The sequence below is a fragment of the Urtica dioica genome, chromosome 11 (assembly GCF_054948205.1).
Source record: "Urtica dioica subsp. dioica isolate 48M chromosome 11, U.dioica_male_clone48M_v1_H2, whole genome shotgun sequence".
NCBI classification, from domain to species: domain Eukaryota; kingdom Viridiplantae; phylum Streptophyta; class Magnoliopsida; order Rosales; family Urticaceae; genus Urtica; species Urtica dioica.
The window spans coordinates 12,840,459-12,864,616 of NC_142766.1; the positions used below are offsets into that span (position 1 = coordinate 12,840,459).

Genomic DNA, 24,158 nt, shown 5'->3' on the forward strand with positions numbered 1-24,158 from the left:
TGGAGTGAAAAAAAAAGAGCCACAATTTGCAAAATACGTACGATGAGGGGTAACGTAAAATCCTTGCCAACCGGTCTATTTCTGCTTTCTAGAACGTGTTGAAAATTTCACTCGAGGCTTTCGCTGTTTTCAATTTCTCTTAAAATAAATAAAAGTTAACTTTCTTCCATACTTTGAAATATCCGCAAAGAAAATGTTTGTGCTGAACATCGAGTCTCAAGACTCTCAACGTAAACTTTGTATTACAGGTTAATAATAGCATGATTTCTCCACAAAAAATAAGCTAATAATACCACGATTCCAATAAATGTTTGTCAGAAGGATATTACGTCTACAAGTAATCTTTGTTTGTTTTGATCTTTTGTCACATTGTGGAAACTTGATAAACTCTCTCTAATTTTGATTTGCTCTCATTACAAGTTAAAGCCTTTACAGCAACGAAATGTCTTCATTAAAAATAGTTATTCTTTAATTGAGTTTCATAACTTTACAGAGGAAAAAATAATGACATATAGAGTGGTATGTCCACTTATATATATATACATAATGGGTCGACTTCCAACTGAACAAACTTCAAATGATAGCTTTATTTTTTTAAAACTCAATTTGCATAAATATAATGTAATAAATCTGTAAAGCAAAAAAAAACTATATAATAAATACAGCACTTGTATTCTCTTTATGCAAACGAGTCTTAAATTCCAGAGGCATAATAAGTTGACCTAAAAACATAAGAAAACGCAAAATGAACATTCATAAAAAAGTTTAAATCAAACGGTCAAAAAAGCAAGACTTCGCCAAGCCAAAAAACACTAGCGAAACGCGCCAAGCAATTGTTAAAGAGATATCTGCGTCTTCTATTCACGTTTAAAAAGTTAAAACAATTCACTCAGCGCTCTCATTTTGACCAAACGATTTCTAGAAGGAAATGTGGACCCAAATAAAATAGTCTGTTAACAAAGCACACGTTTATTCATACTTTTATGATTACAACTATCATTTCTAATTAGGTCCCTTGTCCACTACAAAACTTTCCGGATTCCTTCCTCTCTAATCACTGAAACTCTACTCATCTATAAATAAACAAACCCTTTTTTCCCATTCCAATCCTCACCTGAAAGTGAAACACCTCTCTCTCCCTCTCTGTCTCAACTCTCAACAAAACAAAGAAACAAATAAACAAGTAGAGTCTGTGTGAAGAAGAGAAAGTAATATTAATAATTATTAATGTCGGCGGCGGCTGCGTTGGCCGGGGATGACCTGGCGCGGCAGACGAGCAGCCGGAGCTGGCGGTCGGGCAGCGTGCGGGAGATGTGGAGCGCGGGCCCGGACGCGTTCACACGCGGCAGCGCCCGCGAAGACAACGACGAGGAGGAGCTGCGGTGGGCCGCCATCGAGCGCCTCCCGACCCACCACCGGATGCGGCGCGGCATGCTCCTGTCCGAGACCGGCGCCGTCCGCGAGGAGGTCGACGTCTCCAAACTCGGGCCCCGCGACAAGAAGCACCTCATGGACAGCATCCTCAAAGTCGTCGAAGACGACAACGAGACCTTCCTCAAGAAGCTCCGCGGAAGGTCCGACCGCGTCGGGATCGAGGTCCCCAAAGTCGAAGTCCGCTTCGAAGGGCTCACCGTCGAAGGCGACGCGTACGAGGGCTCGCGGGCTTTGCCGACCCTCATCAACTCGTCCCTCAACATGGCCGAGTCGGCGCTCTCGCTGGTCGGGCTCGCTCCGTCCAAGAGACGGCCCGTTCGGATCCTGAAAGACGTCTCGGGGGTCGTGAAGCCGTCGAGGCTGACTCTCCTCCTCGGCCCGCCCGCCTCCGGGAAGACCACTCTCCTTCGAGCCCTCGCGGCGAAGCTCGACGACGATCTCCGGCTCGAGGGTAAAGTCACGTACTGCGGCCACGATTTCGGGGAGTTTGTGCCGCAGAGGACGTCAGCGTACATAAGCCAGCACGACCTCCACCACGGGGAGATGACGGTGCGAGAGACCCTCGACTTCTCGGGGCGGTGCCTCGGGGTCGGGACCCGCTACGACTTGCTGGTGGAGCTTTCCCGGCGGGAAAAGGCCGCCGGGATCAAGCCGGACCCAGAGATCGACGCGTTCATGAAGGCCACTGCGGTGGAGGGCCAGGAGACGAGCCTGATCACCGACTACGCGCTCAAGATCCTGGGGCTCGACATCTGCGCCGACACGATGGTCGGGGACGACATGAGGCGCGGGATCTCGGGGGGGCAGAAGAAGCGAGTCACGACCGGGGAGATGCTGGTGGGGCCCGCGAAGGCGTTCTTCATGGACGAGATCTCGACGGGGCTGGACAGCTCGACGACTTTTCAGATCGTGAAGTTCATGAGGCAGATGGTCCACGTGATGGACGTGACGATGCTGATCTCGCTCCTCCAGCCCGCCCCGGAGACCTACGACCTCTTCGACGACATCATATTGCTGTCGGAGGGCCACATCGTGTACCAAGGGCCGCGCGAGAACGTGCTCGGGTTCTTCGAGCACATGGGATTCCGGTGCCCGCCGAGGAAGGGCGTGGCGGACTTTCTCCAGGAAGTGACCTCGAAAAAGGACCAAGGGCAGTACTGGCACGACCGCGACCGGCCTTACAGGTACGTCTCGGTGGAGGACTTCGTGCGGGGATTCAAGTCCTTCCACGTGGGCCAGAGCGTGAGCGAGGAGCTGAGAGTGGCGTTCGACAAGGCGTCGGCGCACCCGGCGGCGCTGGTCAAGGAGAAGTACGGCCTGTCGAACAAGGAGCTCTTCAAGGCCGGGTTCGCGCGGGAATGGCTGCTCATGAAGCGGAACTCGTTCATCTACATCTTCAAGACGGTGCAGATCACGATCATGGCCATCATCGCGCTCACGGTGTTCCTGAGGACGGAGATGAAAGTGGGGACCGTGGAGGACGGAGGCAAGTTCTGGGGAGCGCTCTTCTTCAGTCTCATAAACGTGATGTTCAACGGGATGGCTGAGCTGGCGATGACCATCTTCAGGCTTCCCGTGTTCTACAAGCAAAGGGACAACTTTTTCTTCCCAGCCTGGGCTTTTGCCTTGCCCATCTGGGTCACCAGGATTCCCATCTCCGTTCTCGAGTCAGGGATTTGGATCATCCTCACCTATTACACCATCGGCTTCGCTCCTTCGCCCGCCAGGTTCTTCAAGCAGTTCTTGGCTTTCTTCGGAGTCAACCAGATGGCTCTCTCTCTCTTCCGTTTCATAGCCGCCCTCGGGAGGAACGAGATCGTCGCAAACACCATCGGATCTTTCACTTTGCTCTTGGTCTTTGTCCTCGGCGGTTACATCGTCGCCAAAGGTTTGATTTTATACTTTCTTCCGTTTGCAAAGATTACAAGCTGTATATATAGTATCTTAGCTCTTTTTTTTTTTTTTGTCTGAGCAGATGACATCAAACCGTGGATGATTTGGGGGTACTATGTGTCTCCTATGATGTACGGGCAAAACGCAATTGCCATAAATGAGTTTCTCGATGAAAGATGGAGCGCTGTAAGTTCTCTTAATGGACGGGAATTGATGTTTCCATTCTAATAATCTAAGCTAACTTCTTGTTAATGTTCTTTTCACGTCACAGCCCGCAGGCATAAACAGCACGGTGGGGAAGGTCCTTTTGGACCAGAGAGGATTGTTCAAAGAGGAATATTGGTACTGGATTTGCATCGGAGCTCTCATGGGATTTTCCGTTATCTTCAACGTCTTCTTCGTCCTCGCGCTCACCTATTTGAGCCGTAAGTATATAATACACAATATATTGTACTTTTTTTCTTCAAATGTTCATCCTCTTGACTTTTTCTTTCAAATGATAATCCTCAGCTTTCGGAGACACGAAGACTGTGATTACAGACGAGGAACCGAAGGAATCCGAGAAGAAAGAAGGGTCGGCGGTGCAGGGCAGGGTCGAGAAAGGGATGGTACTACCGTTCGAGCCCCTCTCGCTGGCGTTCGACCATGTGAACTACTACGTGGACATGCCCGCGGAGATGAAGGAGCAAGGCGATCGGCTCCAGCTCCTGAGGGACGTGAGCGGGGCGTTCCGGCCAGGTGTCCTCACGGCATTGGTGGGCGTGAGCGGCGCGGGAAAGACCACCCTGATGGACGTGCTGGCGGGTCGGAAGACCGGCGGGTACACCGAGGGGAACATAAGCATCTCGGGGCACCCGAAGAGGCAGGCCACGTTCGCCCGCGTGAGCGGCTACTGCGAGCAGACCGACATCCACTCGCCGCACGTCACGGTCCACGAGTCGCTCCTCTACTCCGCGTGGCTCCGACTCCCCTCGGACGTCTCGAACCAGACCCGAAAGATGTTCGTCGACGAGGTCATGGAGCTCGTGGAGCTCAAGGCCATCGGGAACGCCCTCGTGGGGCTCCCCGGAGTGGACGGCCTTTCCACCGAGCAGAGGAAGAGGGTCACCATCGCCGTCGAGCTCGTGGCCAACCCTTCCATCATTTTCATGGACGAGCCCACTTCGGGGCTCGACGCTCGGGCCGCGGCCATCGTGATGCGAACCGTCAGGAACACCGTCGACACCGGACGCACCGTCGTTTGCACCATCCACCAGCCCAGCATCGACATCTTCGAGGCCTTCGACGAGCTTTTGCTGATGAAGAGAGGAGGGCAGGTGATTTACGCCGGCGAGCTCGGACGCCGCTCCCACAAGCTTGTTGAGTATTTCGAGGCTATCCCCGGCGTCCCGCGAATCAAGGACGGCTATAACCCCGCCACCTGGATGCTCGAGGTCAGCTCCAACGCCATGGAGACTCAGCTCAACGTCGATTTTGCAGACATCTACGCCAACTCTGACCTCTACAGGTTGGTTGGAATGTTTCTTTGTTTCTTTTGTCTCTTTTTTGTTTTATGTGCATCATTACTGAATGGATGGTCTTGTTATGTTTTTTTTCAGGAGGAACCAAGAGCTGATAAAGGAGCTGAGCACCCCGAAACCGGGCTCAAAGGATCTATATTTCCCGACAAAGTACTCCACGAGCTTCGCGACTCAGTGCAAGGCTTGCTTCTGGAAGCAACACTGGTCTTACTGGAGGAACTCCAAATTCAACGCCATTCGGTTTTTCATGACAGTCATGATCGGTGTCTTGTTCGGAGTCATCTTCTGGGACAAAGGACAAAAAGTGTAAGGACTCTCTTCAGCATCACATCTCATCACACATATATGTACAAACAATCACCAGACTAATGGTAATAATTTGTGTTGACAGTGACACCCAGAAAGACCTGATCAATCTGTTGGGAGCGACGTACTCGGCCATTCTGTTCCTGGGAGCCAGCAACGCGTCGGCGGTGCAGCCCGTGGTTTCGGTGGAGAGAACGGTGTTCTACCGCGAGAGAGCGGCGGGGATGTACTCGGAGCTACCGTACGCCTTCGCACAGGTGGCGATAGAGACGATATACGTGCTCGTCCAGACGTTCGTGTACTCCATCATCCTCTACTCCATGATCGGCTACGAGTGGAAAGTCGAGAAGTTCTTCTACTTTTACTACTTCATCTTCATGTGCTTCACGTACTTTTCCATGTACGGAATGATGGTCGTCGCTCTCACCCCGGGCCACCAAATCGCCGCCATTGTCATGTCCTTCTTCCTCAGCTTCTGGAACTTGTTCTCCGGCTTCATGATTGCCCGCCCGGTACATACCATCACTTCTCTTTCTTCTCTTATTTAAATTTTAAACCACAGACACTAACGAAACCCAAAAATAATAATTTTTCAGATGATTCCGATCTGGTGGAGGTGGTACTACTGGGGATCGCCCATCGCGTGGACAATCTACGGAATCTTTGCGTCTCAGCTCGGCGATATAACGACCCGCGTTGAGCTCTCCGGCGGCGCTCAGAACCCGCAGGTGAATGAGTTCCTGAAGAACAGCTTGGGGTACGACCACGATTTCCTCATCCCGGTCGTCTTAGCTCACGTCGGTTGGGTTCTTCTCTTCTTCTTCGTCTTCGCGTACGGCATCAAGTTCCTCAACTTCCAAAGAAGATGATCTTCATCAACAGTTGTACTATACGGACAACAGAATAGCTGATGTCGTCGATTTTTTATTGTTCGTTTCGTAAATTTTGCTTGGATTGAATTTGTATTTAAATTTTGTCTCTGTACAGAACATCTACAGTTTTGTGTGAAAAAAAAATGCTTCGATATACCAAATATAATAATAAGAAATGCTTCAATAGTCACCAACTGTGTTCATCTTTATGTTCCCCTGAACTGATTCTTACCAGTAAAATGCTTGCTACTAAAGACCAGAAACGGAAAAGTCGTCTACAAAATCGAATCAAACAACATTGTTGTGAAAATTGAATCAATCCAAGCCTGTTACGCAAACAAAAGGCGTAGAAATAAAGGAAGGAGGTCTGGGAATGGCGATCTTGGTATTCATAATATCAAAATAGATGAACAAGTACAAGATGAGAGAGAGAGAGAGGTAGGGATTGCTTAATACTAGTACATGATGAGAGAGAGAGAGAGAGAGGGAGAGCTAGGGGTTGGAGGAGGAGGAGGAGCGAGAGAGGCGGAGGCACTCGGACTGGCAGCGGCGGAGGCAGATGTCGTTCCAGTTGGGGACCTGGTGGGGGATGAGGCAGACGCTGCGGGCGCAGGCGTCGGCGCAGGCGTCGAGGAGGGAGACGCCGCAGACGGTGGCGCAGGTGTCGGGGACGGGGTCCTTGGAGAACGACGACACCTTGTGGAGCATCCGCTTGGAGCTGCACACCCTCTCGCACACGAACGCCTCCTCCTTCTTCTCCCGACCTCCGCCGCCGCCCCTCTCCCTCTCCCCCTCCCCCTCCCCGGCCTCCTTCTTCCGCCTCCCCCGGGCCGCCTGCCCCGCCCACACCACCGCCGGTATCGCCGCCGCCAAACCCCACCACGCCTCCACCATCTTTTTTTCTTTCTTTTCTAACTTTACTCCACTTCACTCACCCACGCCCACCTTGTTTAATTTCATTTCTCTCCTTTCTCTTCTTTTTGCCCAATTTACACCTATATCCCTTGTCCCTAAACCTTTTTTTATTTTTTCCTTTTCTTTATTCAATCAAAATAGTTTCAGAACTTCTCTAAACATTTTCTCAGATAGCACTGTAAAGCATACTACTATTTGCAAAACACATGTGATACTTGTTAATCGCGTTTTTGAATTAACATGCAGAACCGTCCGTGGTTCAATATAGGGTCGGACTCTATGACCGCACGTAGGTTAGGTGTGGTGAAGTTCTTCTATTCTCGTCGTCTTTGTCTCACCGGAAAGTTGTTTCCGACTCCTCGCCACTTCGCCAATAGTCGGCCTTCGTGTTCTTCACTCTTTTCGTGTTCTTCACGTTCTTTGCATTCTTCGCGTTCTTCATGTTCTTCGCGTTCTTCGTGTTCTTCACGTTCTTTGTGTTATTCGCGTTCTTCGCGTTCTTGTTGAATTTTTCATCTTCTTTGTTGTTCTTGATCTTTTCCGATTTTTTTTTTGTGTTTTGAGAGCTTTTGGAAATTTTGGGAGATCTGAGAGTTTTGAGACCTTCTGGAGGTTTGTGAGATTTGAGAGCTTTTTGTTCTCTTGGAATTTTTTTGGCTCTTCTTTTCTGAAAATGTGAAGGGGTATTTATAAGATTTTGAATGTGCAAAGTTATGGAAGCTTGGTCGGAGGGATTCTCCGGTTTTGTGGATTTTACCGGAGGGATCCTCCGGTTTTGTAGGTTTTACTGGAGGGATCTTCCGGTTTTGTGGGTTCTACCGGAGGGATCCTCCGGTTTTGTGAGCTTTACCAGAGGGATCCTCTGGTTTTGTGAGTTTTACCGGAGGGATCCTATGGTTTTGTGAGCTTTACCGGAGGGATCCTCAGGTTTTGTGAGCTTTACCAGAGGGATCCTCTGGTTTTGTGAGTTTTACCGGAGGGATCCTATGGTTTTGTGAGCTTTACCGGAGGGATCCTCAGGTTTTGTGAGTTTTACCAGAGGTGTCCTTCGGTTTGGTGGGTTCTACCGGAGGGATCCTTCGGTTTTGTGAGTTTTACCGGAGGGATCCTCTGGTTTTGATGGTCCTGACGGAGGGGTCATCCGGTTTTGCATCGTTTTTGCATTTGGATTGTCGTTTTTCCCATACGAAAAATGACGCCATAACATTAACCCCTCAAGTTTTACGTGAGACTCGTCGTACGTGAAACTATAATTTTTCGGTACCATTTCAAACATTCCGGTGAACTTGGACGTGTAAGCTTTAATTACCCAGATCTTTTTCGAATTTTTGCTCACTCTTTTTTTTTAAACACAACTTCTGTGACTTGGCGAGGCGGGCCGAGACATCGTCCGAAACCCTCCACCTTGCGAGGCGAGGTCTCTTTTTTTTTGTGAGTCTCGACGGCGCGAGCTCTTTTAATTTTTTTTTTTTGTTAAAGTCTCGACGGCGCGATCTCTTAATAAACTTTTTTTTAATTTTTTTTTAGAGTCTCCACGACGCGAGGTCTCTCTTTTTTTGTGAGAGTCTCGACGACGCGAGCTCTTTTTTTTTGTTAAAGTCTCGACGGCCCGAGCTCTTTTTTTGTTAGAGTCTCGACGGCGTGAGCTCTTTTTTTGCGAGAGTCGACGGCGCGAGCTCTTTATATTTCTTTTTTTAATTAGAGTCTCGACGGCGCGAGCTCTTTTTTTAGTTAGAGTGTCGATGGCACGAGCTCTTTATATATTTTTTTTATTAGAGTCTCGACGGCGTGAGCTCTTTTATTTTATTTTTGTTAGAGTCTCGACGGCGCGAACTCTTTTATTTTTTTTGTTAGAGTCTCGACGGCGCGAGCTCTTTTTTTGTGAGAGTCGACGGCGCGAGCTCTTTTATGTTTTTTTAGAGTCTCGACGCCGCGAGCGCTCTCTTTTTTTGTTAGAATCTCGACGGCGCGAGCTCTCTTTATTTTTTTGTTATTAGAGTCTCGACGGCGCGAGCTTTTTTTTTTTTTTTTTTTTTAGAGTCTCGACGGCGCGAGCTCTTTATATATTTTTTTTATTAGAGTCTCGACTGCGCGAGCTCTTTATATATTTTTTTTATTAGAGTCTTGACGGTGCGAGCTCCCTTTTTTTGTTAGAGTCTCGACTGCGCGAGCTCTTTATATTTTTTTTATCAGAGTCTCGACGGCGCGAGCTCTTTTTTTTTTTAGAGTCTCGATGGCGCGAGCTCTTTATATATTCGGCTCTGAGCCCGTCGATGAAGGCGTAAATTGCATTGCTGTCATCATAATCGTCTACCTTGTTTGATTCTTCGATGAATTTGTTTAGGTAATGCTGAAGGGTCTCATGGCTTCCTTGTTTGACTGTTAGGATATGTGACTTATCTTTCTTTCGAACACATGATGTAGCGAACCGTGTTAGAAACGTTTCTTGAAGGTCCTCGAAAGATTTGACCGATCTTCGTGGTGCTCTCTGACCACGTCTTCGCGGTGCTCGCCAGCACGGGTTTTTGCTCGGCTCTCCGGACTGGTTTTCGCGGTGGTCTCCGATCACGTATTCGCGGTGCTCGCCAACCACGTCTTCGTGGTGGTCTCCGACCACATCTTCGCGATGATCGCCGGCACGGGTCTTCGCTAGGCTCTCCGGACCAGACTTCGTGGTGGTCACCGACCACGTCTTCGCTATGCTCGCCGGCACGGGTCTTCACTCGGCTCTCCGGACCGGACTTCGCGGTGGTCTCCGACCACGTCTTCGCGGTGCTCGCTGATCCCGTCTTCGCAGTGCTCGCCGACCCCGTCTTTGCGGTGCTCGCCGACCCCGTCTTTGTTGTGCTCGCCGACCCCGTCTTCGCTCGGCTCTCCGGACCGGACTTCGTGGTGGTCTCCGACCACGTCTTCGCGGTGCTCCCCAACCATGTCCTCGCAATGGTGGTCGACGGCGTGGCTTGGCCGTGTTGGTCGTTCGCCGGTGTGGAGCGAAATAAGATTTTTCTTGTTTTTTGGTTCTTTGGTTTTTTTGACGTGAGCATGGCTTTTTGGAGGAGAAGATATTTTATTTTCTTTTTTCTTGTCTGGCTGTTCAAGCAAGTGGGAGAAATAGGTGATGATGATGTTTTTTTTTTTTGTTTTTTTATTCCCACTTTGTTTGTGTAGCCGCGGGAATGGTTTGAGAAGGTGAAGATTTTTCTTTTTTGTGGCTTTTGGAGAAGAAGTGCTCGTAGGAAAATATTTTTCTTCTATTTTTTTTTTTGGTCTTTTCTTTGTACTCCAGACATTGAGTTGTATGAAGAAGAAAGACTTTTCTTCCTTCTTTTTTCCATTTTTGCTGTGGGAGTTGAATAGAGGAGATAGTTAAAGACCTTTTTTTTCTTGTTTTTTATTTGTGCGGCTGTCTCATTTCTTCCGCCCCTTGAGTTTAGGATTCCTAGGCGGATGTAGGCTTTTCTTTGGAAAAAGAGTTACTGGCGGGAATGTCGTGGTTGTTCTCGAGATCCCCTCCTTGTAGCGCCAAAATGTTAATCGCGTTTTTGGATTAGCATGCAAAACCGTCTGTGGTTCAATATAGGGTCGGACCCTATGACCGCACGTAGGTTAGGTGTGGTGAAGTTCTTCTATTCTCGTCGTCATTGTCTCACCGGAAAGTTGTTTCCGACTCCTCGCCACTTCGCCAATAGTCGCCCTTCGTGTTCTTCACGCTTTTCGTGTTCTTCACGTCCTTTGTGTTCTTCGCGTTCTTCATGTTCTTCGCGTTCTTCGTGTTCTTCACGTTCTTTGTGTTCTTCGCATTCTTTGCGTTCTTCGTGTTCTTTGCGTTCTTGTTGAATTTTTCATCTTCTTTGTTGTTCTTGATCTTTTCCGATTTTTTTTGGTGTTTTGAGAGCTTTTGGGAATTTTGGGAGATTTGAGAGTTTTGAGAGCTTCTGGAGGTTTGTGAGATTTGAGAGCTTTTTGTTCTCTTGGAATTTTTTTGGCTCTTCTTTTCTGAAAATGTGAAGGGGTATTTATAAGATTTTGAATGTGCAAAGTTATGGAAGCTTGGTCGGATGGATTCTCCGGTTTTGTGGATTTTACCGGAGGGATTTTCCGGTTTTGTAGATTTTACCGGAGGGATCTTCCGGTTTTGTGGGTTCTATCGGAGGGATCCTCCGGTTTTGTGAGCTTTACCAGATGGATCCTCTGGTTTTGTGAGTTTTACCGGAGGGATCCTCTGGTTTTGTGAGCTTTACCGGAGGGATCCTCAGGTTTTGTGAGTTTTACCAGAGGTGTCCTTCGGTTTGGTGGGTTCTACCGGAGGGATCCTCCGGTTTTGTGAGTTTTACCGGAGGGATCCTCTGGTTTCGATGGTCCTGACGGAGGGGTCCTCCGGTTTTGCATCGTTTTTGCATTTGGATTGTTGTTTTTCCCATACGAAAAATGACGCCATAACAATACTATTGATCAAGTATTATATAATTTATGATAAATTCTAAGAGGTATGCATTTTTGCAGCCTATGAAACTTGAACTCAGGACCTCTCGATCGAGATATGTATGAAATGACCACTATATCAAACTAGTCACCATCGGAGATATGTTTTTGTTTCTAAAATATATGCGGAAATATATATATATATATATAATTGTTCATTATTTTTAAGAAAACTGTTAAACTCAATCAATAAATACATAAATGTGTTAGCGTGTCATCATGAAAACCACAAACAACAACAAAGAAGGATGGCTTAAGCCCAAGAAAGTTTAAACAAAACCCATTTTCAGGCCAAAGACCCTCACTAAGAGACTCATGCCTCCCCATCAATCTGTTCACTCAAATAAAAAGAGCCTATGTGCATATGTGTCACGTCTCCCTATCTGCTCAAATGACATTCTCTCATTGAATGCCATGTCCCCGACAAAGTTAAAAGATCTCCACATATGCTAGTTACCCTCTTCTCGCCCACATGCACAAATTCTACATGCCTATGACAAAAATGCCCCTGCTTTAAAGAACCTCTCCGCCGATAGAGGATCAAACAAGACATGGAAAATTCTTCTCACGTGGACCGCGTGCCTAAGGATCTTTTGAGCCCATATTTGCTGGTACCCACAAGAAAACACCCTAGACCACTCATATAATACTAAAACGCTATAAATACTCCACTACATCAAGACATTCAAGGTAAGTCTCTCTCTCTCTCTCTAATTAGACTATATTAAATTTTTTACTCAACTATTTCTCCCATAAAAAACACTTTTGAGACTAAAATCAACTTAAATCAAGGTCATCTCCACTCAGACAAATGTCACCAAAACTAATGTTGAGTGTCGGAGCACGCGCCGAGGAGAAACCCTCCGCGTTCTTATATAACACGTTTTTCTCAATTTCGTAGGGTTCAAGGACGAAGAATGATCTCCCGATGAAGAACAACGCGAGAGACCATTTTTCACTCTGCAATTCTAAGATCATTTGATGCTCTCGGATGCTTTGGGCCTTGTCCTGAACTTCCTTTCGCCCTTTGAACTCTTGAAAAGTGATTATGGCCTATCCGATACTAGGCACGTGACCAATCCAAGCACGCAACGTGTCCACGAACGTTAAGTCCAAAAAAAGGCTTAACAATATGTAAATACAATTACAAATTTAAATAAATGGACGTAAATCTTTAGTCGTTGATGTTTGGTTGGGTATTAGTGATTTCGACTTGGCGAAGACTATAAGTCCCTCGCCGTCGGCTCTAGCTCTCGAAGGTGGCCCCCATCTTAGAATTATAAAATATCTTAAAAGTGGTTGATGTTTGAATTTTCTTAGAATTATACTTGTCTCCTAATTAAGCTCTCGTTAATTATTTCGTTAAAAATACTGGATATTTATTGGGAAAATTACATAATTATCTTAAAACGTGTGTCACTTTTCATATCTCACTCGTGTTTTCAAAACATATCGACAGTAACCGTTACTTTTTTATGCGGGAAAAAATATTTTTTTGTTCCAAATATGGTCAACATTTATTGAAACATGATTAACAGTTATTTAAATTTGGTTAAAAAATTTGATATATTGAAATCTGATTAACAGCTATTGGAATACTGTTAATAGTTATTGAAATTTGATTAACAGTTATTAAGAACAAAATTGACTCTTCAAAAATTAAAACGGTTATTTATAGAAATAAAAGGTTCAGCGGCTAATATTGAAATTTTTTAGGAAAAAGGCTATTAGAAGCTATTTTCGCAAATGTTGTTATTTTTTAGAGGATCTCCAATGCCAAGTTTGTTGGAGTGCTCCAATAAAATTTAAAGATAACAATGTACGTAGCTAATAAACATACATGGTTCTAAATGTTTTTATTTTTATATTCTGTAGTGTAGTGCAAAAAATACTCATTTATATCTGTTAATTAAATTTTATGAAATTTATTTTTTTATAAAATATTAATTTGCACATTTTTTAGTTTTTCCACATGTACAGCATATTTTATAATATATGTATTGTCATTGTTCTTAAGAAATACAACTAAAATAACTTTTTAGATCAAATAGATGGGAGTATAATTAATCCTAAAGAATAGTGTGGCCAAGAGAAAAGCGATATGATTACTTAAATTGTTTTATACTTAAACTAGCATCGATAAACCGTTACTTGTTTAAAGCTGTCTTTTTTAAACGTTACACCGATATTATTAGACCGTTGAATATATATAACGAACACTCAAAATTTAACTATAAAATTCCTACTTAAATTGTCTAATACTTGAATTAGTATCATCAAGCCGTTATCTGTAACTTCGTCTCTTTTAAATGTCACGTTGATATAATTAGACCGTTGACAAAAATATAACTACCATTCAAATTTAACTACATAATTTTCACTTTTGAACAAGCATCGTCAACTTGTTATTTGTTTAACGACTTTCTTTTAAACGTTACCGAAACAACTAGACCGTTGAAAAAAATATAGGTAATACTCAAAATTTAACTACAAGATCTTTACTTAAATTGTCTTATAATTGAATTAGCATCCCGTTATATGTTCAACGTCGTCTCTTTCAAATGTTACACCGTTACCACGAGACCGTTGAAAAAATATAACTAACATTCCAATTTTAACTACAAAATCTAGACTTAAAATTGTTTTATACCTTATATAGCATCATCATACCGTTAATTATTTTATGTTGTCTCTTTTAAGCGTTAAACCGATATTACTTCACCATTGAAAAAAATATAACTAACATTCAAAATTATTATTAGACCGTTAATTATTTTATACTTTAACTAACATTATCAAAACCATTAATTATTTTACGCCGTCTCTTTTAAACGTTACACCAATATTATTAGACCGCTGAAAAAATATAACTAACATTCAAAATTTAACTACAAAATCCAGGTCTCTTTTCAGAAATAAGAACAATGATAACCACATCCATTTCCAGGAATTTTTTTTTGGTCGTCATTATAAACAAAAATGGTGATTAATAATATTGCTTCATAATTCATAGAATAAGGTGTTATAATGCATAGGGATATGATAAAGCATAAGGTGTTATTTTTTTGGGGGGGGGGGGAAGAGATAGGAGTTACAAGTCATTGCTCTTATCACTTTATTTAAAGAAATACAACTAAAATAACTTTTTTTAAAATCAAATAGATGGGAGTATAATTAATCCTAAAGAATAGTGGGGCCAAGAGAAAAAGCGATATGATTACTTAAATTGTTTTATACTTAAACTAGCATCGACAAACCGTTACTTGTTTAAAGAGTTACAAGTCATTGCTCTTATCACTTTATTTAAAGAAATACAACTAAAATAACTTTTTTTTAAATCAAATAGATGGGAGTATAATTAATCCTAAAGAATAGTGGGGCCAAGAGAAAAAGCGATATGATTACTTAAATTGTTTTATACTTAAACTAGCATCGACAAACCGTTACTTGTTTAAAGCTGTCTTTTTTTAAACGTTTACACCGATATTATTAGACCGTTGAATATATATAACGAACACTCAAAATTTAACTATAAAATCCTTAAATAAATGGTCTAATACTTGAATTAGCATCATCAAGCCGTTATCTGCAACGTCGTCTCTTTTAAATGTCACATTGATATAATTAGACCGTTGACAAAAATATAACTACCATTCAAATTTAACTCCGTAATTTTCACTTTTTTGAACAAGCATCGTCAAATTGTTATTTGTTTAACGACTTTCTTTTAAACGTTACCGAAACAACTAGACCGTTGAAAAAAATATAGGTAATACTCAAAATTTAACTACAAGATCTTACTTGTAATTGAATTAGCATCCCGTTATATGTTCAACGTCGTCTCTTTCAAATGTTACACCATTACCACGAGACCATTGAAAAAAATATAACTAACATTCCAATTTCAACTACAAAATCTAGACTTAAAATTGTTTTATACCTTATATAGCATTATCATACCGTTAATTATTTTATGTTGTCTCTTTTAAGCGTTAAACCGATATTACTTCACCATTGAAAAAATATAACTAACATTCAAAATTATTATTAGACCGTTAATGATTGTATACTTTAACTAACATTATCAAAATCGTTAATTATTTTACGCCGTCTCTTTTAAACGTTACACCAATATTATTAGACCGCTGAAAAAATATAACTAACATTCAAAATTTAACTACAAAATCCAGGTCCCTTTTCAAAAATAAGAACAATGATAACCACATCCAGTTCAAGGAATTTTTTTTTTGGTCGTCATTATGAACAAAAATGGTGATTAATAATATTGCTTCATAATTCATAGAATAAGATGTTATAATGCATACAGATATGATAATTAAATGAATTTGATTTTAAGAAAATCTATAAAATTTTCACAAATTTTAGTTTGGCGCCAAGTAAATAGAAGTCTAAAAATCTAAAAACATCAACAAATCCAAAAATCTATTCAACTTCCCGCCACTAAACCCTCGTATCTCTTCATATACCCGCCTATTGGTGTCGAAAAAAGGAGAGAGAGTGAGAGAGAGAGAGAGAGAGAGAGAGAGAGAGAGAGAAGAGAAAACCCGTTTTGTTTTTCGTCGCTGGGACTGTTCATTCCAATCAGTTTCGTTCTAGGGTTCCGATTCCCTTTCCGATTCTAAGGGCGAAAATGGGATCCGCCGCTCTGTTGGAGTCTGACAAATCCTTGCCTTCAGGTATCAAATTTTCCGATCTTTTGTCATTTCTCAGATAATTTTTCTTCTGGTCTAGGGTATAGGATCCTAATCGACCATGCATGTTTGATATCATCTATACCTTTCATTTCGCCGATGTTATAACTTTTATCCATTTACATCTAACATAAAGGGCTTACTAGGACTGTTGGAAATTCAGTGATTGAGCTTTTGGGTGTTTTTTTTTTGGTGTGCTTTTGATATCCCGATTCAGATAGAATGGTATGATGAGCTTTATTCAGTTGATGGTGTTTCCGTTTGAACAGGGACAAAGAAAAAGGGAAAAGAGAAGATGGCGAAAAACGCCGGAAAAGGGAAAAAGCGCAGCCCACCTCAGAGCGATGACGCTTCGGGCGGTCGGAAAATGCCGAGACGAGCGGCGGCGTGCTCGGACTTCAAAGAGAAGTCGGCCATAAACCTGTCCGGAAAATCCTCGCGCGTGGAAACAAAGAAGGAGCAAATCGCAGAAGAAGAGATCGTCGCTCTGCACTTAACTCCGGGGCCGAACGACGGAGACCGATCCAACAGAAGGCTCAACGATTTCATCCTCCACGACGAGAACGGAGTCCCTCAGCCCCTCGAGATGTTGGAGGTCAACGACTTGTTCATCACCGGAAACATATTGCCTCTCGACGAGGCCTCCAACAAGGAAAAAGAGAAGGAAAAGGGCGTGCGGTGCGAGGGTTTCGGGCGCATAGAGTCATGGGACATCTCCGGATACGAGGACGGAGCTCCGGTGATATGGCTCTCCACCGAGGCCGCGGACTATCACTGCCTCAAGCCCGCCATTACGTACAAGAAATTTTACGACCTCTTCTTCGAGAAGGCCCGGGTCTGTGTCGAGGTTTACAAGCAAGCGTCCAAGTGCAGCGGAGGCAATCTCGATTGCAGCCTCGAGGAGCTTTTGGCGGGCGTTGCCCGGTCGATGAATGCCAGCAAGGCGTTCTCCGGCGGGGCTTCAGTCAAGGACTTTGTCATTTCACAGGGAGAGTTCATATACAACCAGCTGATCGGTTTGGACGAATCGCCCAAGAAGAACGAGAAGATGATCGCCAACTTGCCCGTCCTCGCTGCCCTCAGAGACGAGTGTTTGAAGCGTCGAGATTTTGTTCAGCCAAACGCCATTTCCTCCGGTGGAACTCTGCGGATAGGCGGTGCGGGGAATAGTTCCTCCGAGCCCGTGGCGGAAGAAGATGAGAACGTGAAGCTGGCGAAGCTGTTGCAAGAGGGAGAGTATTGGCAGTCGATGAAGCAGAAAAAGGGCCGGGGAACGGCGCCGGCTTCGAGCAAGTACTATGTGAAGATCAACGAAGATGAGATTGCGAATGACTACCCTCTGCCCGCTTACTACAAGAGCTCCACCGAAGAGACCGACGAGTTTGTGGTCTTTGACAACGATTTTGACATGTGCTATCCAGATGAGCTTCCCCGGAGCATGCTTCATAACTGGTCTCTCTACAATTCCGACCTGAGATTGGTCTCGCTGGAGCTTCTTCCGATGAAACCCTGTGCGGATATTGATGTCACCATCTTCGGGTCTGGAATTATGACCGCCGACGATGGAAGTGGTTTCTGTCTTGATGATGATTTGAGCCAGTCCTCGAGTGGTTCACAAGCCCTGAATGTTGATGGGATGCCGATATATTTGAGTGCGATAAAAGAGTGGATGATTGAATTTGGATCATCCATGGTTTTCATTTCAATCCGTACAGACATGGCTTGGTACATTAATTCTTTCGTGTGCTCATAATGATGTTGCTGCTGTTAGTTTATCTAGAAATTTAAGTATTTACAATGTGTATGTGTCTAAAAATCTTTTCAGGTATAGACTTGGGAAGCCATCAAAGCAATACGCACCGTGGTATGAAACAGTTCTGAAGACTGCAAGGCTTGGGATCAGCATCATTACTCTGTTGAAGGAGCAAAGCCGTATATCGCGACTCTCTTTCATGGATGTCATAAAGAGATTAGCAGAGTACAAAAAGGATGACCGTGCTTACATTTCTTCAGACCAGACATGGGTCGAGAGGTATGTCGTTGTTCATGGGCAAATCGTGCTCCAGTTGTTTGCAGAGTTTCCAGACGAAAATGTAAGAAAATCTGCATTTGCGGTGGGTCTTTCCAACAAAATGGAGGAGAGACACCACACTAAATGGCTAGTGAAGAAGAAAAAAGTTTTGCTGAAGAGCGAACTGAATTTGAATCCGAGAGCGGCCATGTCAGTGGTATCAAAGAGGAAGGCCATGCAAGCAACGACGACGAAGCTGATAAACAGAATCTGGGGCGAGTATTACTCGAATTACTCCCCTGAGGAAGCGAACAAAGAATCTCAAAACGAAGTGAAGGAAGAGGATGAAGCCGAGGAGCAGGAAGAAAACGAGGATGAAGACGTTGAAGAGGATTTGCAAGACGTCGAGAAAGTGGAGAAGCCTCGTTCGAGTCCGAGAAAGACTAGAACTGATTCCGACAGAAAGGAAATAATATGGGAGGGGAAGACCGTGGGCAAAACAAAGCTTGGACAAAAGCTCTACAGACAGGCTGTTCTTCGCGGAGAACCAGTTGTTGTGGGCGGTTCTGTTTTGGTGGAAGACGGAGAAGAGTCAGATGCCATATATTTGGTCGAGTACATGTTTGAAGCTTCTGACGGAACCAAAATGTTTCATGGGCGAATGATGGAGCGAGGCTCTGAGACCGTCCTTGGAAACACCGCCAATGAAAGGGAGGTTTTTCTGACGAATGACTGTTCGGACATGAAATTGGAGGACGTGACTCAGGGTGTCGTAGTGGACATCAAGTCAGTGGCGTGGGGACACGAGCACAGGAAGGCGAATGCAAATGCCGACAAGCTCGAGAGGGCAAAGGCGGAAGAAAGAAAGAAGAAAGGTTTGCCCATCGAGTATTACTGCAAGAGCTTGTATTGGCCCGAGAGAGGAGCTTTCTTTAGCATATCTTCTGACACAATCGGGCAGGGCACGGGTCTATGCCCCTCCTGCGAAACAAGGGAAGCCGAGGAAGAAAAACAAGCATTCAAAGTGGACTCGTCTAAGAGTAGCTTCGTCTACGATGGAACCACGTACTCTGTTTCCGATTTTGTCTACATAAGTCCCTACCATTTTGACAACGAGACGGAAGAAAACGGAGCACTTTTCAAGGGTGGCAGAAATGTGGGTCTACGAGCCTATGTTGTGTGCCAGGTGCTTGAAGTGATTGTCAAGAAAGAAACCAAACAGGCTGATATTAGGTCCACACAAGTTAAGTTGAGAAGATTTTACAGGCCAGAGGATATATCCGCTAACAAGGCACACATTTCTGATGTTCGAGAGGTAACATATTTGTGCTATTAGTTACCTCTACCAAAAGCTTCTTTTCTCTAATCCTATAAACATTAAAAGAAAAAAAAAAATCTGACCTGGATGGTGCCAATTTACAGGTGTATTACAGTGAAGAAACACAATGCTTGAGTGTTGACTGCATAGAAGGAAGGTGTGAAGTCAGGAAGAAGAATGATATTCCACCAGTGTCTAATGAACCTTCCACATTTGACCATATCTTCTTTTGTGAACGTTTGTATGATCCTTCTAAAGGATCGCTCAAGCAGGTACTTGTTTTTCCCTGAGTCTCACTCTCTCAATTCTCTTATCTATATTTTAGTTTTAACACTCCTGACATTTTTTTGGCAGTTGCCGGCAAATACCAAACTGAGGTATTCAAGCGGAAACACTGGGGATGCTGCGATTAGAAAGAAGAAAGGAAAGGGCAAAGAGGGAGAAGATGAAGATATGGAGATCAATAAGCAAAGAGAAGCGTCTCAGCAAAAGGGTTTGGCCACATTGGACATTTTTGCTGGTTGTGGTGGACTCTCAGAGGGTTTGCAAAAAGCTGGTTAGTTAGTTGCTACATTCTCTCTTGAATGTCTTTGTTTACCAATAATAATAGGCGTAATCATCATCATCCATTTGGTTTGTATTTATTTACAGGAGCTTCGGAAACAAAATGGGCCATTGAGTACGAAGAACCAGCTGGAGAAGCCTTCAGACTTAACCATCCAGAAACATCGGTGTTTGTTAATAACTGCAATGTCATCTTAAGGTAGCAGATTTCACAATGACATAAATCTCTCTTATTCCTGAATATCAACATGCTAATGGCATTGGTAATACTTGACACGCAGGGCTGTGATGGACAAGTGTGGGGACACTGACGATTGTATCGCAACATCTGAAGCAATAGAATTAGCTGCTTCGCTTGATGAGAAGGTGATAAATGATTTACCGATGCCCGGGCAAGTGGATTTCATCAACGGAGGACCTCCATGCCAGGTATGCCGATTCTCGATTTCCTTCCTTGGGTCACTCTAATATGGTGGATCTTGAATGAAGAAAAAAAATAAATTATTTGTTTGTTGTTCAGGGGTTTTCTGGGATGAACAGGTTCAACCAGAGCACTTGGAGTAAAGTCCAGTGTGAAATGATATTGGCGTTTTTATCATTCGCGGACTACTTCAGACCAAAGTATTTCCTGTTGGAGAATGTGAGGAACTTCGTTTCCTTCAATAAAGGGCAGACTTTCCGTTTGACGGTTGCTTCGCTTCTCGAGATGGGATACCAGGTTCTACACCAACTGATAATAATATACATTATCCATTGGTCTTGTAGTTCCTTAAAGTCAATGTATAATTCAAATGCAGGTGAGATTTGGGATATTGGAAGCTGGTGCGTTTGGGGTTTCACAGTCACGGAAGCGGGCATTCATTTGGGCGGCGGCCCCGAACAAGACACTGCCGGAATGGCCGGAGCCGATGCACGTGTTTTCGGCGCCGGAGCTGAAGGTGTCGTTGTCGGGGAACTCGCATTACGCAGCCGTTCGCAGCACTGCCGGTGGAGCTCCTTTCCGGGCAATCACCGTCAGAGACTCCATTGGCGATCTCCCACCTGTTCAAAACGGAGCCTCCAAAATTAATCTAGAGGTACTTGCTTGTTCATATCTCCTTTTTTAAAACTCGATTCGTATTATAATACTCATCACGTCTCTCTCTCTCTCTACAGTACCAAGAGGATCCTGTGTCATGGTTCCAGAAGAAAATAAGAGGGAACATGGCGGTTTTGACTGACCATGTGTCGAAGGAAATGAATGAGCTCAATCTCATCCGATGCCAAAAGATCCCCAAGCGAGCTGGCGCAGATTGGCATGATCTACCCGATGAAAAGGTACATGCACAATATAATAATAAAAAAAAATTATTTTAAATCTTTTATAAGATTGTAGTCTCATAATGAAAAAAAATATTTGTAGGTGAAATTGTCGAACGGGCAAGTGGTGGATTTGATACCGTGGTGCTTGCCAAACACAGCAAAGCGCCACAACCAATGGAAGGGTTTGTTTGGAAGGTTGGACTGGGAAGGGAATTTCCCAACTTCCATAACCGATCCCCAGCCGATGGGAAAGGTTGGAATGTGCTTTCACCCGGACCAGGACAGAATTCTCACCGTTCGAGAGTGTGCGAGATCTCAAGTATGTCCAATCCAATGCTTTTAATATATAGACTACAATAATATTGTAATGTCCATGTAATGTAAAGTGTTTGCTTAACATGAAAATCAATGCTCGCAGGGTTTCCCAGACAGCTACCAATTTTCGGGAACCATTCTTCACAAGCACAGGCAGATCGGAAACGCAGTGCCTCCTCCGCTGGCCTATGCTCTCGGCACAAAGCTCAAGCAGGCCATCCACGGAAACAACTCTACTTAAACTTGTTTATCTCTATCTATCTATTTTAATTTTATAAACTAAATCTGTACTTGGTCTTGAACCCTCGTATTTTCATTTCCTTGGAATTTAAAAAAAGAAAAATGTGAATTGGATTCCAATGCCTTGCTTACTTTCTCACATGATCATACCATCAATGCGTTACAAGTTTTTTGGAACATGAACTATGATTTGATGGGTAATGTGGTTGAAGAGTAGAAACAAATCAGAAAAATGTATCTTCAGATGCTTTTGGATTCAGCAAAAGGCATTAGGTCAGATGGTCTCAATTGTACACATAAAATCCATGCCAGATTGACCCAAAAAAGTGTGCAAGGAAAATCAAAGCGGGGGTGTAAAATATGCCTGCCAGCTCACATGTGTTCACAAAAGAGAAAGTTGGGAAATGACAAATAGGATAATGTAAAAAGTAAAGAATTTCTCGCTGGAAGAAGGAGGCAATTTCATGACGTCACAAAGTGTACTTACTATTCACTCCACGTAAAAAAAAAAGACTTGAATCCCAAGCACCTTACAAAACTCCATGAAAATGACAATAATTAGTAGTCACGAATACCCTTTTGGGACATACCAACAAATCATCTCTACAAATACAGTTATACAAACCTAAGTTATGTATGTACTTGACATTCGCATACGAAAGTTGTTGGCTGAATTTGCCAATATACCTAACGCCCTACGAAAAAAATTAGCTATCTAACCAACTTAAGATCCTTAGTAACAATGTATGTAAAAAAATTAAAAAACTTCCCACAGTACTAGATTTCATATTTATCTTCTGCATAGATTTATATAAATCTAATTGAGTGGTGGTGGTCTTCATTCTACCCTTTTTTGAACCTTTATTACCATAAAGGTGAGCGGCAATTTGGTCATTTCTGTTGTAAAGCAACTTCTTAAGCTTTTTAAAGCCAGCTTTTGTTTGTCATCAATCATTCTTTCAGAGAGAGAGAGAGAGAGAGAGGGAGAGAAAATGGCAACACCAAACAGACAACAGATTCAAAGAGCCAAGAATGACGAGAGAGAGGATGAAGAAGACCTATCGATGTCGACTTTGGCTATGTTTCGAGCCAAGGAAGAGGAGATCGAGAGGAAGAAAATGGAGGTCAGAGAAAAAGTCGAGGCTCAGATCGGCAGAGTTGAAGAAGCTACAAAGCGCTTGGCTGATATTCGAGAAGTAAGTCAAAACTCAAAACTAGACTAGACTAAACTTGTAGGCCAAGCAATGATTTAACAACGATTTTGTATTTTTCAGGAACTTGAAGCTCTGAATGATCCGATGAGGAAGGAGATTTCGATGATCCGAAAGAAGATAGACGTCCTTAACAAAGACTTGAAGCCTTTAGGACTCAGCTGCCACAAGAAGGTGACAATTCCACTTCGAAATAACACCTTTAAATTTCATCAAGTTGCTATATTATAATTATTTTATTTTCATTATTAATTCTATAATAATTATATTGTCCTGTCCACTACTAAGCTTGCTGTTGCTCACAGGAAAAGGAATACAGGGAAGCTGTTGAAGCTTTCAACGACAAGAACAAGGAAAAATCTCAACTACTCTCTAAATTAATGGAGGTAATGTTATATTCATTTTTATTCCTATTTTATTATATGGAAAGGTCACTTTGAAAAATAACAAATATCGCCCTTTTCCCTTGGCTAGATGGTGACTGAAAGTGAGAAATTGAGGCTGAAGAAGCTTGAAGATCTCAGCAAAAATATTGCATTTCTCACCTGAGACCGGTTATAAAAATGACAGGAGAGAAAAATAACCAGCTGGGTTTTGTGTGCTGTACTAATTTGGACTCACTTTTTACTTGATTGCGTTTGTTGTGCTCTATTATTATTATTTTTATTATTTTTTTAATTCAATATCCTGATTTGTTTCATTGTATGTGGGGGAATGAGAGCATATAATTCTCATATAGGAAGAGAAATGCAGTACAAAATTTGATATTCAGTAATTAACCACCTCAACCCTCAGGGCATTTAATGTTGATGTAAAGATTGATTGTATGTTTTTTTTATGTATGTAAAGATTGGTTTGTTTTTATTTTTATTTTTATTTTTGTATGTATCACTAAAAGATTGATGTGTTACAAAGAATTTAGTTGCCTTGATATTGATTCTTTATTTTTGAAAATTCAACCATTATGCATCATCATAATAAAGGAAGATTGAAATATTGAATCCCTCTTGCGTTATAGTTAATGAAAAAAGAAAAGAAAAGTAAATATAGAGAAGGAATCCCC

At 43.2% G+C, this 24,158-nt stretch overlaps 3 protein-coding genes and 1 pseudogene across 4 annotated transcripts; 3 read left to right on the forward strand and 1 right to left on the reverse strand.

The window, feature by feature from the left end:
* Positions 1-1,009: 1,009 nt before the first annotated feature.
* LOC149381335 (pleiotropic drug resistance protein 2-like) lies at positions 1,010-6,215 on the forward strand. Its single transcript, XM_089600836.1, has 7 exons — positions 1,010-3,322; positions 3,410-3,513; positions 3,599-3,752; positions 3,838-4,834; positions 4,926-5,153; positions 5,239-5,665; positions 5,750-6,215. The coding sequence occupies exons 1-7, from the start codon at positions 1,228-1,230 to the stop codon at positions 6,020-6,022; spliced, it is 4,278 nt and encodes a 1,425-aa protein (XP_089456962.1). The 5' UTR covers positions 1,010-1,227; the 3' UTR covers positions 6,023-6,215.
* Positions 6,216-6,378: 163 nt separating this feature from the next.
* Positions 6,379-7,013, reverse strand: LOC149381336 (thionin-like protein). The gene has a single exon (XM_089600837.1). The coding sequence runs from the start codon at positions 6,917-6,919 to the stop codon at positions 6,518-6,520; it is 402 nt and encodes a 133-aa protein (XP_089456963.1). The 5' UTR covers positions 6,920-7,013; the 3' UTR covers positions 6,379-6,517.
* Positions 7,014-15,921: 8,908 nt separating this feature from the next.
* LOC149381337 (DNA (cytosine-5)-methyltransferase 1-like) lies at positions 15,922-22,015 on the forward strand (annotated as a pseudogene). The gene is made up of 11 exons (XR_016293791.1): positions 15,922-16,119; positions 16,404-17,859; positions 17,960-19,460; positions 19,568-19,735; positions 19,818-20,019; positions 20,115-20,226; positions 20,309-20,456; positions 20,548-21,103; positions 21,183-21,344; positions 21,430-21,648; positions 21,748-22,015. The product of XR_016293791.1 is annotated as a DNA (cytosine-5)-methyltransferase 1-like (transcript).
* Positions 22,016-22,713: 698 nt separating this feature from the next.
* On the forward strand, positions 22,714-23,959 carry LOC149381338 (uncharacterized). Its single transcript, XM_089600852.1, has 4 exons — positions 22,714-23,080; positions 23,159-23,269; positions 23,401-23,481; positions 23,570-23,959. Exons 1-4 carry the CDS (start codon positions 22,877-22,879, stop codon positions 23,642-23,644), a joined length of 471 nt encoding a protein of 156 aa, XP_089456978.1. The 5' UTR covers positions 22,714-22,876; the 3' UTR covers positions 23,645-23,959.
* The last annotated feature ends 199 nt before the right edge of the window (positions 23,960-24,158 follow it).

What these genes read in the sequence shown, in the direction of transcription:
- LOC149381338 (XM_089600852.1), top strand. Translation starts at nt 22,877, where the DNA reads ATGGCAACACCAAACAGACAACAGATTCAAAGAGCCAAGAATGACGAG. An exon ending in GACTCAGCTGCCACAAGAAG is followed by an intron (nt 23,270 to 23,400) that starts GTGACAATTCCA and finishes TGTTGCTCACAG; the next exon opens with GAAAAGGAATACAGGGAAGC. An exon ending in TACTCTCTAAATTAATGGAG is followed by an intron (nt 23,482 to 23,569) that starts GTAATGTTATAT and finishes TCCCTTGGCTAG; the next exon opens with ATGGTGACTGAAAGTGAGAA.
- LOC149381335 (XM_089600836.1), top strand. Translation starts at nt 1,228, where the DNA reads ATGTCGGCGGCGGCTGCGTTGGCCGGGGATGACCTGGCGCGGCAGACG. An exon ending in CGGTTACATCGTCGCCAAAG is followed by an intron (nt 3,323 to 3,409) that starts GTTTGATTTTAT and finishes TTGTCTGAGCAG; the next exon opens with ATGACATCAAACCGTGGATG. An exon ending in GCTTCATGATTGCCCGCCCG is followed by an intron (nt 5,666 to 5,749) that starts GTACATACCATC and finishes ATAATTTTTCAG; the next exon opens with ATGATTCCGATCTGGTGGAG.
- LOC149381336 (XM_089600837.1), bottom strand. Translation starts at nt 6,919, where the DNA reads ATGGTGGAGGCGTGGTGGGGTTTGGCGGCGGCGATACCGGCGGTGGTG.